This window comes from Procambarus clarkii, chromosome 94 (assembly GCF_040958095.1).
Source record: "Procambarus clarkii isolate CNS0578487 chromosome 94, FALCON_Pclarkii_2.0, whole genome shotgun sequence".
Taxonomy (NCBI): Eukaryota; Metazoa; Arthropoda; class Malacostraca; order Decapoda; family Cambaridae; genus Procambarus; species Procambarus clarkii.
In genome coordinates, this window is record NC_091243.1 from 7,346,895 (window position 1) to 7,364,912 (window position 18,018).

The 18,018-nt window shown below is 44.1% G+C and overlaps 1 protein-coding gene across 1 annotated transcript in view; it reads right to left on the reverse strand.

Moving 5' to 3' along the window:
- LOC123747298 (obscurin) overlaps positions 1–18,018 on the reverse strand; it is an 80,536-nt gene that overhangs the window by 25,817 nt on the left and 36,701 nt on the right. The window contains exons 2-3 of the mRNA XM_069319804.1: positions 10,227–10,289; positions 8,324–8,562 (exon numbers count right to left, since the gene is read on the reverse strand). Coding sequence (XP_069175905.1) covers positions 8,324–8,562; positions 10,227–10,281 — 294 coding nt within the window. The 5' untranslated portion in view covers positions 10,282–10,289. The remainder of the gene's footprint in view (positions 1–8,323; positions 8,563–10,226; positions 10,290–18,018) is intronic.

Consider the following 18,018-nt stretch of genomic DNA (forward strand, 5'->3'; position numbering starts at 1 on the left):
ACCTATTCCAACATCTGTCACCCCACGGTATCTACCTATTCGAACATCTGTCACCCCCCACAGAAAACGCCCCAACAAGAACTACAAAATGACTAAGAAAACAAACAAACAAACACCTCCCAGAGAACCACTCAAATATCAAACCAAACACACAAAGTCTCTAACAAAAGGCTCCAAATCATCGAACAAAATATTGCTAAACGCCCAATACAATTTTACGAATTGCATAACAAAAAACTTTTAAACACCGAACAAAAAATGATAAATGCCCAACAAAACAACTACTGAACGGCAAACTAATAAATGTGCAACGAAAAACTATTTAATAACCAGCAAAACCAAAAAAAAGACTAAATGCCTATCAAAAAAATAATGAAAGGTGTACAAAAAATTACTAAAAACCCAACAATTAACTACTAAATCCCCCGCCCACCTCCCACACACACAAAAAAAAATACAAAAACACCATCCTTGGTCCTCAGACCATGTCCATTCCATCCAGTGGTCGACCCCGAAGACACATTCATCAATTTTAATATGATGGTCATACAAAATATGAATTTTCTCAAATATAAGATAATATTGTTATATATTAGCATATATATATATATATATATATATATATATATATATATATATATATATATATATATATATATATATATATTATTATTAAATATGACCGAAAAAGTAAGATTAATAATTCTAACACGAATTTTCTCTATCTTTCGTACATTTCTTTTCACTGTTGGTGGTAATTCAAAAATCAATTCTCCAAAATTCATTTTTATTTTTATTTTATTGTTTTGGAGAATTGATTTTTGAATTAACACCAACCGTGAAAAGAAATGTACGAAAGATAGAGAAAATTCGTGTTAGAATTATTAATCTTACTTTTTCGGTCATATTTAATAATATATGTCTACAGGAAAGACTGCTACCAAAATATATATATATATATATATATATATATATATATATATATATATATATATATATATATATATATATATATATATATTATATATATATATATATATATATAGGCACTGGTTAGGTCAGGTGTTTAGGTTCTGTTGGCGATTATTTGTATTTGTAGTACGTGAGTGAAACATTTACAGCGTTGTAGTTCGAACAAACGCGAAGCACTTGTTCCGGAAGTGTTCGGACGTCATCAGTTGTGAGTCGTGTGTAAACCGTTTTCATTCACAAACAGGGGGTTTGGCGGGTGCATGGAATAGACTTTGGCCTTTGTTTGAAGGACGGGCTTTTACCCACGACTCACAACTGATGACGTCCGAACACTTCCGAAACAAGTGCTTCGTTTTTTTCGAACCCCAACGCTCTAAATTCTTCACTCACGTACTACACATACAAATAATCGCCAACAGAACCTAAACACCTAACCTAACCAGTGCTTAAATATGCACAGTTTGCTAATATATAACATTATTAATTTATATTTGAGAAAATTCCTGTTGTGAATGAACAACATGTTAAAATTGATGAATTTTGACTTTGGGGTCGACTGCTGGATGGAATGGACTTGGTATGAGGACGGATTTCATACGGATTTTCCCAGCCACATCAACGCGTCCCACCGCCCGGCCCGGCCTCCTGCCCTATCCTTAACACAAACAGCCGGGCGAATCGTTCCCAAATCTGCATGAACTGGCTAACACCACCAAGCAAAGCTCTATTTTGAAACTTCCAAGAACAAATCCACAAGGGCCGTGACGAGGATTCGAATCTACGTCCGAGATGATCCCAAACGCTGCCTTAATCGACTGAGCTACGACTTGGTAAGAAAATGCAACCCGTTCTCGCAAATTCGTAAAGTCAATATTGACTTATTAACTACGTTCATAGTGATATACTAAACATAATAGATACCCTTAAAAAGATTCATAGAAAACACCGACCTTACCTAACCTTGTTAGTATCTTAAGATAAGCATCTTATTGCTTCGTAATTACAATTATTACTTAACCTATACCTATTATAGGTTAGGTAATAATTGTAATTACGAAGCAATAAGATGCTTATCTTAAGATACTAACAAGGTTAGGTAAGGTCGGTGTTTTCTATGAATCTTTTTAAGGGTATCTATTATGTTAAGTATGTCACCTATGCACATATTTAATAAGTCAATATTGACTTATTAAATTTGCGAGAACGGGTTGGAAAATGGGCAGTTTCTTCAGCCCGTCCTCCAAACAAAGATCCAAAAGTGATTCCATGCACCCGCCAAACCCCCTGTTTATGAATGAAAAGCGGTTTACACACGACTCACAACTGCTGACGTTCGAACATATCCGGAACAAGTGCTTCACTGACGAATTTTGTTCGAACCACAACGCTGTAAATGCTTCACCCACGTACTACAAATACAAATAATCGCCAACAGAACCTAAACACCTAACCTAACCTAACCTATGCCTATTTATACACAATATGCTAATATATTATAATATTAATTTATACTTGAGAAAATTCCCGTTTTGAATGAACAGCATGTTAAAATTTATGAATGCGTCTGTGGGGTCGACCGCTGGATGTAATGGACTTGAGTCGAGGACAGGTTGCACCATGATGCCCCTGTTTTTTAAACTTCCAAGCTCGAGTAAGTAAAATCTTAATCATAGAAATTCCTAGGCACAGTGTTTTTCAATGTTACCATGTCACACGCTATTACAAACCTCAGCTGGTGCTGAATTAAGTACACCTGTGGTTAATGCAACACACGAAGACACATATGTGTTCTAACAGTAATTTCCAACTGCATTCTGGTCCTTATTTCAAATAATACTTTCTGTGAACATTTGTGAACATGTGAAAAACGGGAAACAGTCCGTTGACCCAACAACAGATGAAAGATCTCCCACATTAATAACTTGGACAATTTTTCACTAGTACGAAATGGCTTTTAACTTGAGAACATTAATCTTTCCATAATTTACGGACACTCAGCCTTTCCAGAAAGGAACTCTTAAATTTCTTACGTACAATGTAAGAAGTGTGCGTCAGACGTGCGTAAGATGTTTTTTTGATCTAATGACGTATTTTCACACCGGCGACATTGATGTGCTGAGCGTGCAAGAGCCATACACACACACACACACACACACACACACACACACACACACACACACACACACACACACACACACACACACACACACACACACCCACACACATATATATATATATATATATATATATATATATATATATATATATATATATATATATATATATATATATATATATATACATACATACATATATTGGTAGCAGTCTTTCTTGTAAACACATATTGTTGAATATGACCGAAAGGGTAAGAGTAATGATTCTTAACACGAATCTTCTCAATATTTCTTACGTTTTTCTTCACTGTCGGGGGTAATTGAAAAATTAACTCTCCAAAGTTTATTTCCTCATTTTTATTTATTGTCTGACGCCTAAAAGCGTTGCGCAAGGATTTCTCACATTTCCAGAGACAGGTTTTTTACGAAGATCATTTCATGTTTATATTCGTTTTTGGATGAGGTGATGTGACGAATGTTTTTGGGTGAACTAACAAGAGACAGAACACGAAACAATGGATATATTTTGCATATTTGCTGCTTCTATATTGTTCTCGCTGATTCTATGTTGGTTTGGGGTCTTGAAGTGGGTAGAATATAATTATGTGTTAATTGGCTGATATTAACAGCCAATTGACACATACCAAGGGACAAAAGTGGTTCTATAACTCACGCCTTAAGCCCACGAGTGGCAACTTTTACCGTGGCTGAAGAGTATGAAAGACCCCCTCAAGAGCTGACCGATACCCACACCAATTCTACCCCACATTAACGACCCAACACCCCCGCTACATGTAAGGGGGCGTAGCTACCTGATCTTTCACGGCGCTCTGAAGGGAACGTGATCCACGCCTACAAAACTTTTTGTAGGCGCCAAACACACACCGAAACTACGACGTTGGTACAACGTTCGAACAAGTTTTAACACCTCCTAACCAGTTATAACAACCAATATAGCAAGTTGTAACAACGTTCTAATACGTCATAAACACGTTAAGCCAAGATGTAACAACTTTATTACAAGTTGTAACAAGCGGAAAATAGAGACAGTTACGGTTTGTGTTTCCAGGGAGAGCCCTGATTAACCGGGTTGTGATGCGTACGTCAGACTGTGGGCAGTGGCGACTAACAGACCAAAAACTAGGAGGTCTGGCTAGAGTCCGGACCGTGGAGACATTGATCCCCGGGACCATAACAATGTAGACACAAGGTAGATGTCTTCCAAACCACAGGTATGATCAATGCAACCTCCGGTGATGTGTGGCTTATAGCTCACCATGGTTGAGTTGGTTGTGACTGTCTTTTAAAATTACAGGAGCATGAGCTTGCCCCTGTCATATTGCCTCTACATTCACGGACTCACATTCAAGCAAATGTGAATCCAGATTAAAGATTGTTGCAAATTTAATCAGTGAGGATTTATTCAACTTTAGAGATAAAAAATTATTAACTGGAGCGGTGGCCTGTAGAGGAATAAAGGATTATGAGTATTATTGAAGAGGTTTGATCTTCGTTCTGTGACCTTGACTCGTCGATTCAACCTTGTTTAAGCAATATTTCCATTGCCATAATCATCCAGATTTTCTGCGTTGTGTGTTATATGTAACTGGGAGGAGCACCCGGCTGTGCCCGGGGCTATTCACTTTTACACATCTCTCCAAATCACCTCCATCTCTCATCTTTCTCTATCCCCCCGTCCGCTCTCATTCCGTCCTCTCCCTCATTTCCCCTTTATCCTCCCCTCTCCCTGAACATCCTCCTCTCCTTTCCTCTGTGTTCTGTCTCTCTCTGTCTTGAAAATAAAATAATGTTAAATTCGCGATCACAGTTTTCGAGAATGAAATCTAAGAACTTGTCCAGCCTCTACTTCGCCTATTACATGTAGGGGGGCGGAGGAGGGGAGGGTTACAAGTGGGCCCGATCCCCCCTCTTAATAGGCCGAATAGGACCGACTCCCGACCAGCCTATGTCCACCCCGTACCCAAGACCATTCACCCTTAAAGTTGTGTGAGGCTAGACTCCAAGCGTCTCCTCCAGCCTTAAACAGACAGAGAGGCAAACAGACATTCTCGTTCATACACATGTAGAGTAAGGGGGAGATAGCCGGCGTTTCCCGGGTCTCTCTCTGTATATGTGTCTGTCTGTATTAGGATGGGTTGCATAAATAGGGATTTGGTTGGGCTGGATTAATGAGCATTTTGGTAGTTGTTAATGAGGACCTAATGAACAGGCGATTAATCATTCGATTTTATCTAGTTGGACAGGATTTGGGAGCTAACCAGCGACTCACCAATTCGTTGTAGAGACAAACAACTGTCTTAACAATCCAACTCGTAGGGACCCAAAGACCCACTTGTGGTGGTGAACCAGAGACCCACTTGTGGTGGTGAACCAGAGACCCACTTGTGGTGGTGAACCAGAGACCCACTTGTGGTGGGTGAACCAGAGACCCACTTGTGGTGGGTGAACCAGAGACCCACTTGTGGTGGGTGAACCAGAGACCCACTTGTGGTGGGTGAACCAGAGACCCACTTGTGGTGGGTGAACCAGAGACCCACTTGTGGTGGGTGAACCAGAGACCCAATTGTGGTGGTGAACCAGAGACCCACTTGTGGTGGTGAACCAGAGACCCACTTGTGGTGGTGAACCAGAGACCCAATTGTGGTGGTGAACCAGAGACCCAATTGTGGTGGTGAACCAGAGACCCACTTGTGGTGGTGAACCAGAGACCCAATTGTGGTGGTGAACCAGAGACCCAATTGTGGTGGTGAACCAGAGACCCACTTGTGGTGGTGAACCAGAGACCCAATTGTGGTGGTGAACCAGAGACCCACTTGTGGTGGTGAACCAGAGACCCAATTGTGGTGGTGAACCAGAGACCCAATTGTGGTGGTGAACCAGAGACCCAATTGTGGTGGTGAACCAGAGACCCAATTGTGGTGGTGATCCAGAGACCCAATTGTGGTGGTGAACCAGAGACCCACTTGTGGTGGTGAACCAGAGACCCAATTGTGGTGGTGAACCAGAGACCCAATTGTGGTGGTGAACCAGAGACCCAATTGTGGTGGTGATCCAGAGACCCAATTGTGGTGGTGAACCAGAGACCCAATTGTGTTGGTGAACCAGAGACCCAATTGTGGTGGTGAACCAGAGACCCAATTGTGGTGGTGAACCAGAGACCCACTTGTGGTGGGTGAACCAGAGACCCACTTGTGGTGGGTGAACCAGAGACCCAATTGTGGTGGTGAACCAGAGACCCACTTGTGGTGGTGAACCAGAGACCCACTTGTGGTGGCGAACCAGAGACCCACTTGTGGTGGTGAACCAGAGACCCACTTGTGGTGGCGAACCAGAGACCCACTTGTGGTGGTGAACCAGAGACCCAATTGTAGTGGTGAGCCAGAGACCCAATTGTGGTGGTGAACCAGAGACCCAATTGTGGTGGTAAACCAGAGACCCAATTGTGGTGGTGAACCAGAGACCCAATTGTGGTGGTGAACCAGAGACCCAATTGTGGTGGTGAACCAGAGACCCAATTGTGGTGGTGAACCAGAGACCCAATTGTGGTGGTGATCCAGAGACCCAATTGTGGTGGTGAACCAGAGACCCAATTGTGGTGGTGAACCAGAGACCCAATTGTGGTGGTGAACCAGAGACCCAATTGTGGTGGTGAACCAGAGACCCACTTGTGGTGGGTGAACCAGAGACCCACTTGTGGTGGGTGAACCAGAGACCCAATTGTGGTGGTGAACCAGAGACCCACTTGTGGTGGTGAACCAGAGACCCACTTGTGGTGGCGAACCAGAGACCCACTTGTGGTGGTGAACCAGAGACCCACTTGTGGTGGCGAACCAGAGACCCACTTGTGGTGGTGAACCAGAGACCCAATTGTAGTGGTGAGCCAGAGACCCAATTGTGGTGGTGAACCAGAGACCCAATTGTGGTGGTAAACCAGAGACCCAATTGTGGTGGTGAACCAGAGACCCAATTGTGGTGGTGAACCAGAGACCCAATTGTGGTGGTGAACCAGAGACCCAATTGTGGTGGTGAACCAGAGACCCAATTGTGGTGGTGAACCAGAGACCCAATTGTGGTGGTGAACCAGAGACCCAATTGTGGTGGTGAACCAGAGACCCAATTGTGGTGGGTGAACCAGAGACCCAATTGTGGTGGCGAACCAGAGAACCACTTGTGGTGGTGAACCAGAGACCCACTTGTGGTGGTGAACCAGAGACCCAATTGTAGTAATGCCCCCAAGACCCCATTGTGGCAGTGAAACAAAGATCCAATTGTAACAGTGAAACAAAGACCTCATTGTGGCAATGAAACAAAGAATGAAGTGTGGCAGTGAATCTGCCCATGGGCGCCACACCCACCCGCTAGTTCATGGGCGCCACACCCATCCACCAGCCCATGGGCGCCACACCCATCCACCAGCCCATGGGCGCCACACCCATCCACCAGCCCATGGGTGCCACACCCATTCGCCAACTCAAGCTGCAATTCAATTACGGTCGCGCGTTGGACTTTAACGAGGCAGTATTTGAACACGTACTGCCAGGAAAAGTCTTTCTCACGATATAATCCAAAAAAAATTCATAGTAAAAAAAATTAATATTATTATATATATTGTGGGTTTATGCATAGTTAATTCTAAGTAAGGTTAGGTTAGGTTAGATTTGGTTAGGTTAGGTTAGGTTAGGTTAGATTAGGTTAGGTTAGGTTAGATTTGGCTAGGCTAGGTTTAGGAAGGTAAGATTAGGTTAGGAGCTTTGATTAGATTTATCTAAGAACTATTAACAATATAGACTGAGAGTGAACGAGCCATTTTTTTAATTAGTTGTTAGAACATGACTGAAGGGACTGTAAGATCAAACACTTCAGTAACCGACTTATATGTTGTAAACCAAGCGTTAACCCATCATCACAACCTGTGTTGTGATGATGGAGTGTGTTCTCAGACTATGCTCCTTCAAGATCCCCCTGACTCCGAAGACATATTGATCAATTAATCATACTGTTTAGTACATACCAAAGAAAAGGCATTTGATTTCATATTGTAAATTCGACCGTCCTCTGATCTAATGCTGAGCAGTCATAAACAGGAGATTTGGCAGGTGATTAACGAACATTTGTTTAATATTTATAATAACAATCTGTATAATGATGACCTCAAAGACCCAAATGGCTCTGAGCGATGCCAAAAAACATGAAAAACAAACATGATTGTGACTGACCGACTCGTTGAGGAGGTCGTGGACGGTACAGTCGAGCGTGGCTGTGGCTCCGAGGAAGACCTCCTTGGTGGTGTTGGCGGAGAGGTCGAAGTGAGGGTCGGGGGAGTCGTGGTGGTGGTGGTGTGTGTGGTGCGTATGGTCGTAGTGGGCCTCCGACACGCTCACGAACCGCTGAGTCTTCACGCTGAGCGGCAGCAGCTGCGTGGCTATGGACGAGACGCCTCCCTCGCCTCCAGCCCCTGTGTGGTGAGACACGGAACATCAAGGGTGCTACACATGTGTCCAACCAGTTGGACTGGACGGTAGAGCGACGGTCTGGCTTCATGCAGGTCGGCGTTCAATCCCCCGACCGTCTAAGTGGTCGGATACCATTCCTTCCCCTCGTCCCATCCCAAATCCTGACCCCTTTCCTAGTGTTATATAGTTGTAATGACTTGATGCCTTCTCCTGATAGTCCCCTTCACACGGTTCATTAACCGCATGCAACTTAGGCAAGAAGATGCAACATACAGCTCACATATGACATGTGGCAGCGGCACATGATGTGCAATTCCCATACAAACAGTTCTATAATACTCACACTGATCAACTTCACTGACTTGCCATACAATCCCTCCACATGTAACTCGCATCAATCCACAACAATCACCACAATATCCCTCTCAATGCAGTACACATTAGTCCTCCACAAACATCAATCCTGTACATGCAACACACATTAATCCCCGCATTATGCTCCACACTCTCCAACACCCGCCACATAAATCAACCAAGACACACAAACACCTGCAAATACAATTCCCGACAAACAACATTTACAACCACACCGCCCCTCCCCCTCATCCTCCCTCCCCCGCCCCCCACACTCTCCCATATATTCCATACTCAGCACATGTCACATGCAACACATACAAAATAGGATCACGACACCTTCCGTGTACACACACACACACACACACACACACACACACACACACACACACACACACACACACACACACACACACACCACATACACACAACTTGTCTAGTTGTATGTATGTGTGAATGTGAATATTCACCTATTCATGTGTGTGTGTGTGTGTGTATGTGTGTGTGTGTGTGTGTACTCACCTATATGTGCTTGCAGGATCGAGCATTGACTCTTGGATCCCGCCTTTCCAGCTATCGGTTGTTTACAGCAATGACTCCTGTCACATTTCCCTATCATACCTAGTTTTAAAAGTATGAATAGTATTTGCTTCCACAACCTGTTCCCCAAGTGCATTCCATTTTTCCACTACTCTCACGCTAAAAGAAAACTTCCTAACATCTCTGTGACTCATCTGAGTTTCCAGTTTCCACCCATGTCCCCTCGTTCTGTTATTATTACGTGTGAACATTTCATCTATTTCCACTTTGTCAATTCCCCTGAGTATTTTATATGTCCCAATCATATCTCCTTTCTCCCTTCTTTTCTCTAGTGTCGTGTGTGTGTGTGTGTGTGTGTGTGTGTGTGTGTGTGTGTGTGTGTGTGTGTGTGTGTGTGTGTGTGTGTGTGTGTGTGTGTGTGGAAGGGGGAAGGGGGGGGGGGATTTGGAGGAAGGGAAAAGGAATTTTGTGTATAATTGTTACGCAAGTAGAACACTATCCCTTCCACAATATTTGCCGTAAACACTTGCAAAAATTCCTCCCCACCCTCACGTTCTTTACATCCCACGCTTATTTCTGACTCCCAAACTCTCCATTCCCTAACGACCATTTTAACACCGTATGTTCCCTAGTAAACAAACAAACTCAGACGCCGTTGACACCAACAAACACATTACAAACAACAGTAACAAACACACTACTGTCTACCATCAAGTTAAACCGTCTTCAATCAATCATACGGTAAGAGATAGCAGTAAGGGCGTCGTCTCACCTAGGAATGGAAGCAGCAGCAAGAGCCAACTCAGCGCTGTGGAGTGGTCGGTCATTTCTCGTCCTGGGAGAGAAAATAAAAAGTTACAGCGGAATTTCTTATGAGATTAAACGGGCAATAAAGTTATGGGATCAGGAAGAATGATGGGGGCTGGGCGGTGGGGTAGGGGGGGGGAGGGGATAGCAGGGGGAGGGGGTGGAACAGGGGATAGCAGGAGGGGAGGGGGGGAGAAGAGTGGGGAGGAGAGGGCAAGAAAATGAAAAGAGAGCAGGGAAGGCGGGGGTAGGGATAGCAGCGGATGATATGATAATATATAATATTATATATATATAATATTAGATATTATATATATATATATATATATATATATATATATATATATATATATATATACATATATATATATATATGTATATATATATATATATATATATATATATATATATATATATATATATATATATACATATATATATGTATATATATATATATATATATATATATATATATATATATATATATATATAGATACATATATATATGTATATATATATATATATATATATATATATATATATATATATATATATATATATATATACATATATATATATATATATATATATATATATATATATATATATATATATATATATATATAGATAGATAGATAGATATATATGCAACCAGACATGTGCAAGAGCTGTAAGTATAATGTACCAAATAGACAACAAATGTACGAAACTTTCAATGAAATATGTCATGGGAGACATGATTGCTCTTTAAAACTCCCCTAGGGAAATAAACTGGGCAGACTATAAAACTATTTTGAAAGAATGGTACACTGATACGGTAAAACAAATGGAAAATAGACAATTATTTGACATCAAGATATTAGAAGGACATTTTTTTTAATATTAGACAAGTGAACACGGAACAGCATGCGCTGGAAAGTGAAGGGTTAGCGGTAGACTTCATACTTAAGCTTCATATGTGAATATGACCAGGCCTTAAGTGCTCAGTCTCCTGTCAAATGAGCGTTCTGAGCACAAGGACCGAAGGGCCAAAATTGAACTCTGGCCAGCACAATTAGGTAAGCAGTACTAGGAAAGTACACTTAAATACTTATGTACATACATTCATTCATCCATAGAAACACACACACATATATACATGCATATGTACGTTCATATGTACATACAAACATACATACATACATACATACATACATACATACATACATACATACATACATGCATACATACATACATACATACATACATACATACATGCATACATACATACATACATACATACATACATACATACATGCATACATACAAACATACATACATACATAGATACATACATACATACATACATACATACATACATACATACATGCATACATACATACATACATACATACATACATACATACATACATACATTCATACATAAATTAATACATGTATACATACACAAATAAGTAGACTGTTAAAGAGAAAGGGGGGAGAAACATGATAGGAAAGAAGAAATCAAATGAAAAACCAGGAAATACAAAGAGAGGAAAAGTGAGAATGGACAGAGAAATCGTTAAATCCCACCAAATATCACGTCGCAAAAGAATTAACCAGTAAATGTAAAAGGGAGTTACAGCCTGAGGCCCTCATGGGAGCACACCAGGATCTCTCTCTCTCTCTCTCTCTCTCTCTCTCTCTCTCTCTCTCTCTCTCTCTCTCTCTCTCTCTCTCTCTCTCTTTCTCTTTCTCTTTCTCTTTCTCGTCTCAGGGGATGAAAGGACGCGCTGTGGTGCATCACCAGGTGAGAGAGAGAGAGAGAGAGAGAGAGAGAGAGAGAGAGAGAGAGAGAGAGACAGACAGACAGACAGACAGACAGACAGACAGACAGACAGACAGACAGACAGACAGCGAAATAGACAGTCAGATGGAGAACATAATAAGCCAGTTTTCGAAGAGATGAATAATACATGATATTACATTTTTATTCCTCGTTAACGCAAATTTTTATTCCTATTATATCTGAGCATGAATTAGTGCATTGAATAAAAAAAAAAGAGACCTGCATATCACCAACGTGGGACCAACTCTAGATTATGCAGCACCAGCTTGTAACCCACACCAGATAACCTAGTTCTGAACTAAACATATATTTCTTTTAAGATGCCAAGAACCTTCCCATTAATCGGTAACCATTAATACGAGTGCGGGCTATGAGCAAAATTACACACACACACACACACACACACACACACACACACACACACACACACACACACACACACAACCGATAGCTGGAAAGGCGGGATCCAAGAGTCAGTGCTCGATCCTGCAAGCACAAATAGGTGAGTACACACACACACACACACACACACACACACACACACACACACACACACACACACACACACACACACACACACACCACCACTATGGTAACACCAACCGTAGATTGACGGTTGAGAGGCGGAACCAAAGAGCCAAACCTCAACCCCCCCCCCCACCAGCACAACTAAATGAGTACAACTAAGTGAGTACACACACACACACTCATCACTCACCACATCTTGTAGCCTGCTAAGAAACAGCTCCCATACCCACCGTGCCAAAAACTATATACACTAATCACCTTAAAATCCATCACCTTTAATCTCTAACCTGACAAAAGGCAACATTCTGAGCTCCATGACATCACAGAGAAAAAAAATTTTCCCACCATCAAGAATATTCTTTTGTCGCATTATACCATGAATAATTTCCCTACACGAGAAAAACAACGGCTAATTATATCCTCGTGAGAGCGATGAATGATATTAATTAGATTTAGGCGGCAGTAAACACCTATATATATGTATATATATATATATATATATATATATATATATATATATATATATATATATATATATATATATATATATATATATATATATATATATATATATATATATATATATATATATTTTCTCCCTTCCTCTGATCAACTGGTTCTAAATAACGGGTTTGAGGGGGTAATATTTTGGTCTAAAAGTCTCGTTGTTTGACGGATGCGTTGGTTTTTGTGGGTTATATGTGGACAATCTGCCGGCGGGTGTTACCCAACTGCCAGCAGACACTGTGGCAGAAACCAAGCAGCATATCAGAGCGGTAACAACCAATTAGCGTCAGTGTGGAACAAGCCAACTAGCGTTAGTGAGAACCAATATCCAACAGACAGCGTGAGTTTCTGGCTTTTAATTCTCTGCTGGTTTTCAATGGCAATCACGCGATGTTTTGGTACTGGGGATGAGACGCTGTCTGCTGGTGTCCGGATATGGCTACACTGTCTGCTGTTGTCCGGATATGGCTACACTGTCTGATGTTGTCCGGATATGGCTACACTGTCTGCTGTTGTCCGGATATGGCCACATTGTCTGCTGTTGTCCGGATATGGCCACACTGTCTGCTGTTGTCCGGATATGGCCACACTGTCTGCTGTTGTCCGGATATGGCTACACTGTCTGTTGTTGTCCGGATATGGCCACATTGTCTGCTGTTGTCCGGATATGGCCACACTGTCTGCTGTTGTCCGGATATGGCTACACTGTCTGCTATTTTCCGGATATGGTCACACTGTCTGCTGTTGTCCGGATATGGCCACACTGTCTGCTGTTGTCCGGATATGGCCACACTGTCTGCTGTTGTCCGGATATGGCTACACTGTCTGCTGAGAGTGCCTGGATATGGCCACACTGCTGGCAGTTCGGGCCAGCATGGACATTCTTCACAACTTCCCTGACAGCGAGAGTGGTAACAGCTCCCTGGGTATTATGTAGTGTGTATCGGGCACTGTGTTCTCTCTCTCCACCTCCACACCACTGTTGGTGCTGGTGGCACTGGCTGGCACCACCACTGTTGGTGCTGGTGGCACTGGCTGGCACCACCACTGTTGGTGATGGTGGCACTGGCTGGCACCACCACTGTTGGTGATGGGGGCACTGGCTGGCACCACCACTGTTAGTGATGGGGGCACTGGCTGGCACCACCACTGTTAGTGATGGGGGCACTGGCTGGCACCTCCACTGTTAGTGATGGGGGCACTGGCTGGCACCACCACTGTTGGTGATGGTGGCACTGGCTGGCACCACCACTGTTGGTGCTGGTGGCACTGGCTGGCACCACCACTGTTGGTGATGGGGGCACTGGCTGGCACCACCACTGTTGGTGCTGGTGGCACTAGCTGGCACCACCACTGTTGGTGATGGTGACACTGGCTGGCACCACCACTGTTGGTGCTGGTGGCACTGGCTGGCACCACCACTGTTGGTGCTGGTGGCACTGGCTGGCACCACCACTGTTGGTGATGGGGGCACTGGCTGGCACCACCACTGTTGGTGATGGGGGCACTGGCTGGCACCACCACTGTTGGTGCTGGTGGCACTGGCTGGCACCACCACTGTTGGTGCTGGTGGCACTGGCTGGCACCACCACTGTTGGTGATGGGGGCACTGGCTGCCACCACCACTGTTGGTGATGGTGGCACTGGCTGGCACCACCACTGTTGGTGATGGGGGCACTGGCTGGCACCACCACTGTTGGTGCTGGTGGCACTGGCTGGCACCACCACTGTTGGGGCTGGTGGCACTGGCTGCCACCACCACTGTTGGTGATGGTGACACTGTTTGCCACCACCAATATGGAGGATGATGTTCCTGCCTTATACCCTCTAGGTGGACAGAGAGAGGGTGGATTTGCTTGGTTAATAGAGAGGGTGGAGGGGATAGTTGAAGGAGAGGGTGGAGAGGATTAAGTGGATGGGTGGATAGAGTGTTTAGTTGGATAGTGAGAAGGTGGTTGGGTGTCCGTAAGACAGCAAGCTGTAGCCTCCATTGACAGCCCAACCTTGAGCTTACCTTAAGGCGGTAATTGGGTGATTAACAGGTGATCTGAAGTGGGGAATTCAGTGATTTCCAAAGACCAATGTTTCCACAGTCTGACTTAGACATCAGAGCCTGGTGGATCAGGTACTCCTTAAGGTCTTGATCAAGTACCTTCTCGAACGTCGGAACAGGTCGGAGTGATTGGGGCATCTAAGGTGATAGTGAGGACACAAGTATTCATCTGGGGCATCTTAGGTGATAGTGAGGACACAGGTGTTCATCTGGGGCATCTTAGGTGATAGTGAGGACACGGGTGTTCATCTGGGGCATCTTAGGTGATAGTGAGGACACGGGTGTTCATCTGGGGCATCTTAGGTGATAGTGAGGACACGGGTGTTCATCTGGGGCATCTTAGGTGATAGTGAGGACACAGGTGTTCATCTGGGGCATCTTAGGTGATAGTGAGGACACAGGTGTTCATCTGGGACATCTTAGGTGATAGTGAGGACACGGGTATTCATCTGGGGCATCTTAGGTGATAGTGAGGACACGGGTGTTCATCTGGGGCATCTTAGGTGATAGTGAGGACACAGGTGTTCATCTGGGGCATCTTAGGTGATAGTGAGGACACGGGTGTTCATCTGGGGCATCTTAGGTGATAGTGAGGACACAGGTGTTCATCTGGGGCATCTTAGGTGATAGTGAGGACACGGGTGTTCATCTGGGGCATCTTAGGTGATAGTGAGGACACAGGTGTTCACCTCCGTCTGGCGCACCCAACAGCTGGGGGAACACTTGTACTCCGAGACCCTTCATCAGAGTAGCTATCATCCAGGCCTGGGCCAGGATTCACGAAGCAGTTACGCAAGCACTTACGAACCTGTACATCTTTTGTCAATCTTTGGCGGCTTTGTTTACAACTATTAAACAATTAATGAGTTCCGAAGCACCAGGAGGCTGTTTATAACAATAACAACAGTTGATTGGCAAGTTTTCATGCTTGTAAACTGTTTAATAAATGTAACCAAAGCCGTCAAAGATTGACGAAAGATGTACACGTTCGTAAGTGCTTGCGTAATTGTTTCGTGAATCCGTGTCCTGGACTGCTGGTCCGGATGTAGTGTTGTAGGCCCTGTGGAGACCGATGAGGGGGGTAGTCAGAACACTTCTCCCAGCTGGTCCTGTGGCCAGGGAGTGTTCAATCCCCGACCGTCCAATTGGTGGGGCACCATTCCTTCCCCCCCGTCCCATCCCAAATCCTTATCCTGACCCCTTCCCAGGGCTATATAGTCGTGATGACTTGGCGCTTTTTCCTGATAGTTCCCTCCCTCCCTCAGCTCAGGGGAAGAGCCGCACCGCTGCCCTCACGACACCTGCATAATCAAATGGTGCATTGCGAAGCATTGACCGCATGCATAATTAGTTGATGCATGCGCTGTAGTCACCACATGCAAAATCGGATTCAAGTGAGCGGAGGCCGCTGAGGGCTAGTGCCATGGACGAAATAAATTCTTGACATGGTACCGACAAGTATAGGAGCTTAGCCTCTTTACTCGTCATCAACTCCATTTTTGCGGTTCAGGAAGCTAGCTAGATGAGCTCCGAGACCAGGCGAGCCAAATCAACTGTCCTGGGGGGCGAATGTCGCCGTCAAGAGACGGTAGATTAGTCAAGACATTGTCAATGTTGTATAGGTGGTATATAAGCCTGCATTTGACAGAGTATGATGTTGTTGTTAAAGATTTAGCTACTCAGGACGAAGTGTCCATGTAGCACGGGCTATGGTGAGCCCGTAAAAACAGAGTATGAGGTCGGCGCCTCATAAATATCGTGGGGTAACTCTTCACAATTTTGATGCGTAAGTTTGTCAAAATCTTGTTTTTCCCTCTGATGTTTAGAATGCCGAAGCTTTTAAGACTTCAGGCCATTGATTGATTGATGGAGATTAAGACATCCATGAGGTGGTAAGGGCATGAGTAACGAGTTATTCAGGCCATTATTTTCTGTCATTTAGTAATCTCAGATCCAGTCCGGTCTGTTTTAGTGAGGCGAGGTGCAGTGTGTGTGTGTGTGTGTGTGTGTGTGTGTGTGTGTGTGTGTGTGTGTGTGTGTGTGTTTGGCTGAGTGAAAGGGTGCTTGTAGGACATTGGCTGAATGAAGGGGTGGTCGTGAATGATTAGCTGAGTAAATAGACACTCGTGAGTGATAAGCTGAGTGAGTGGATACTCGTAAGTGCGACAGCTAAGTGCCACAGACACCTTTCGATCTGAACTTTTACTTATGAACACTTTTCCTGTGTTCAATAACTGGGCCACTTCTCCAGACGACCGGTGTTGATGGTGTTGAGAGCAGCAGACTTTTCTTAAACACCTGCAGTGAGGTAGAGGGAGGAGGTGTTGTCCCCCTACACACGCGCTGACGCCACAAGTCATCCTGCAGACAGGCCACCAGTCATCCAGCAGACAGGCCACCAGTCATCCAGCAGACAGGCCACCAGTCATCCAGCAGACAGGCCACCAGTCATCCAGCAGACAGGCCACCAGTCATCCAGCAGACAGGCCACCAGTCATCCAGCAGACAGGCCCCCAGTCATCCAGCAGACAGGCCACCAGTCATCCAGCAGACAGGCCACCAGTCATCCAGCAGACAGCCACCACTGCCGATACGCAACCCACTCTTCATCCGTGTTGACATTGGGGGGAAATATCCGGCCGCATTTCATGACAAGTCATCCGGCTAATTTATCATTATGCACAGTGGTTAAGGCTGCAACTAATATGATACTTCATTTAACAACTGCAATTGCAAAGTGGGTTGATGTCGCAACTAATACCCACAGCTTGCACGAGGCGTCAGGCGCTGCTGAAACAGTAATCGATTTTTCACTCCAGCTCAGAGATCGTCGGAACATCA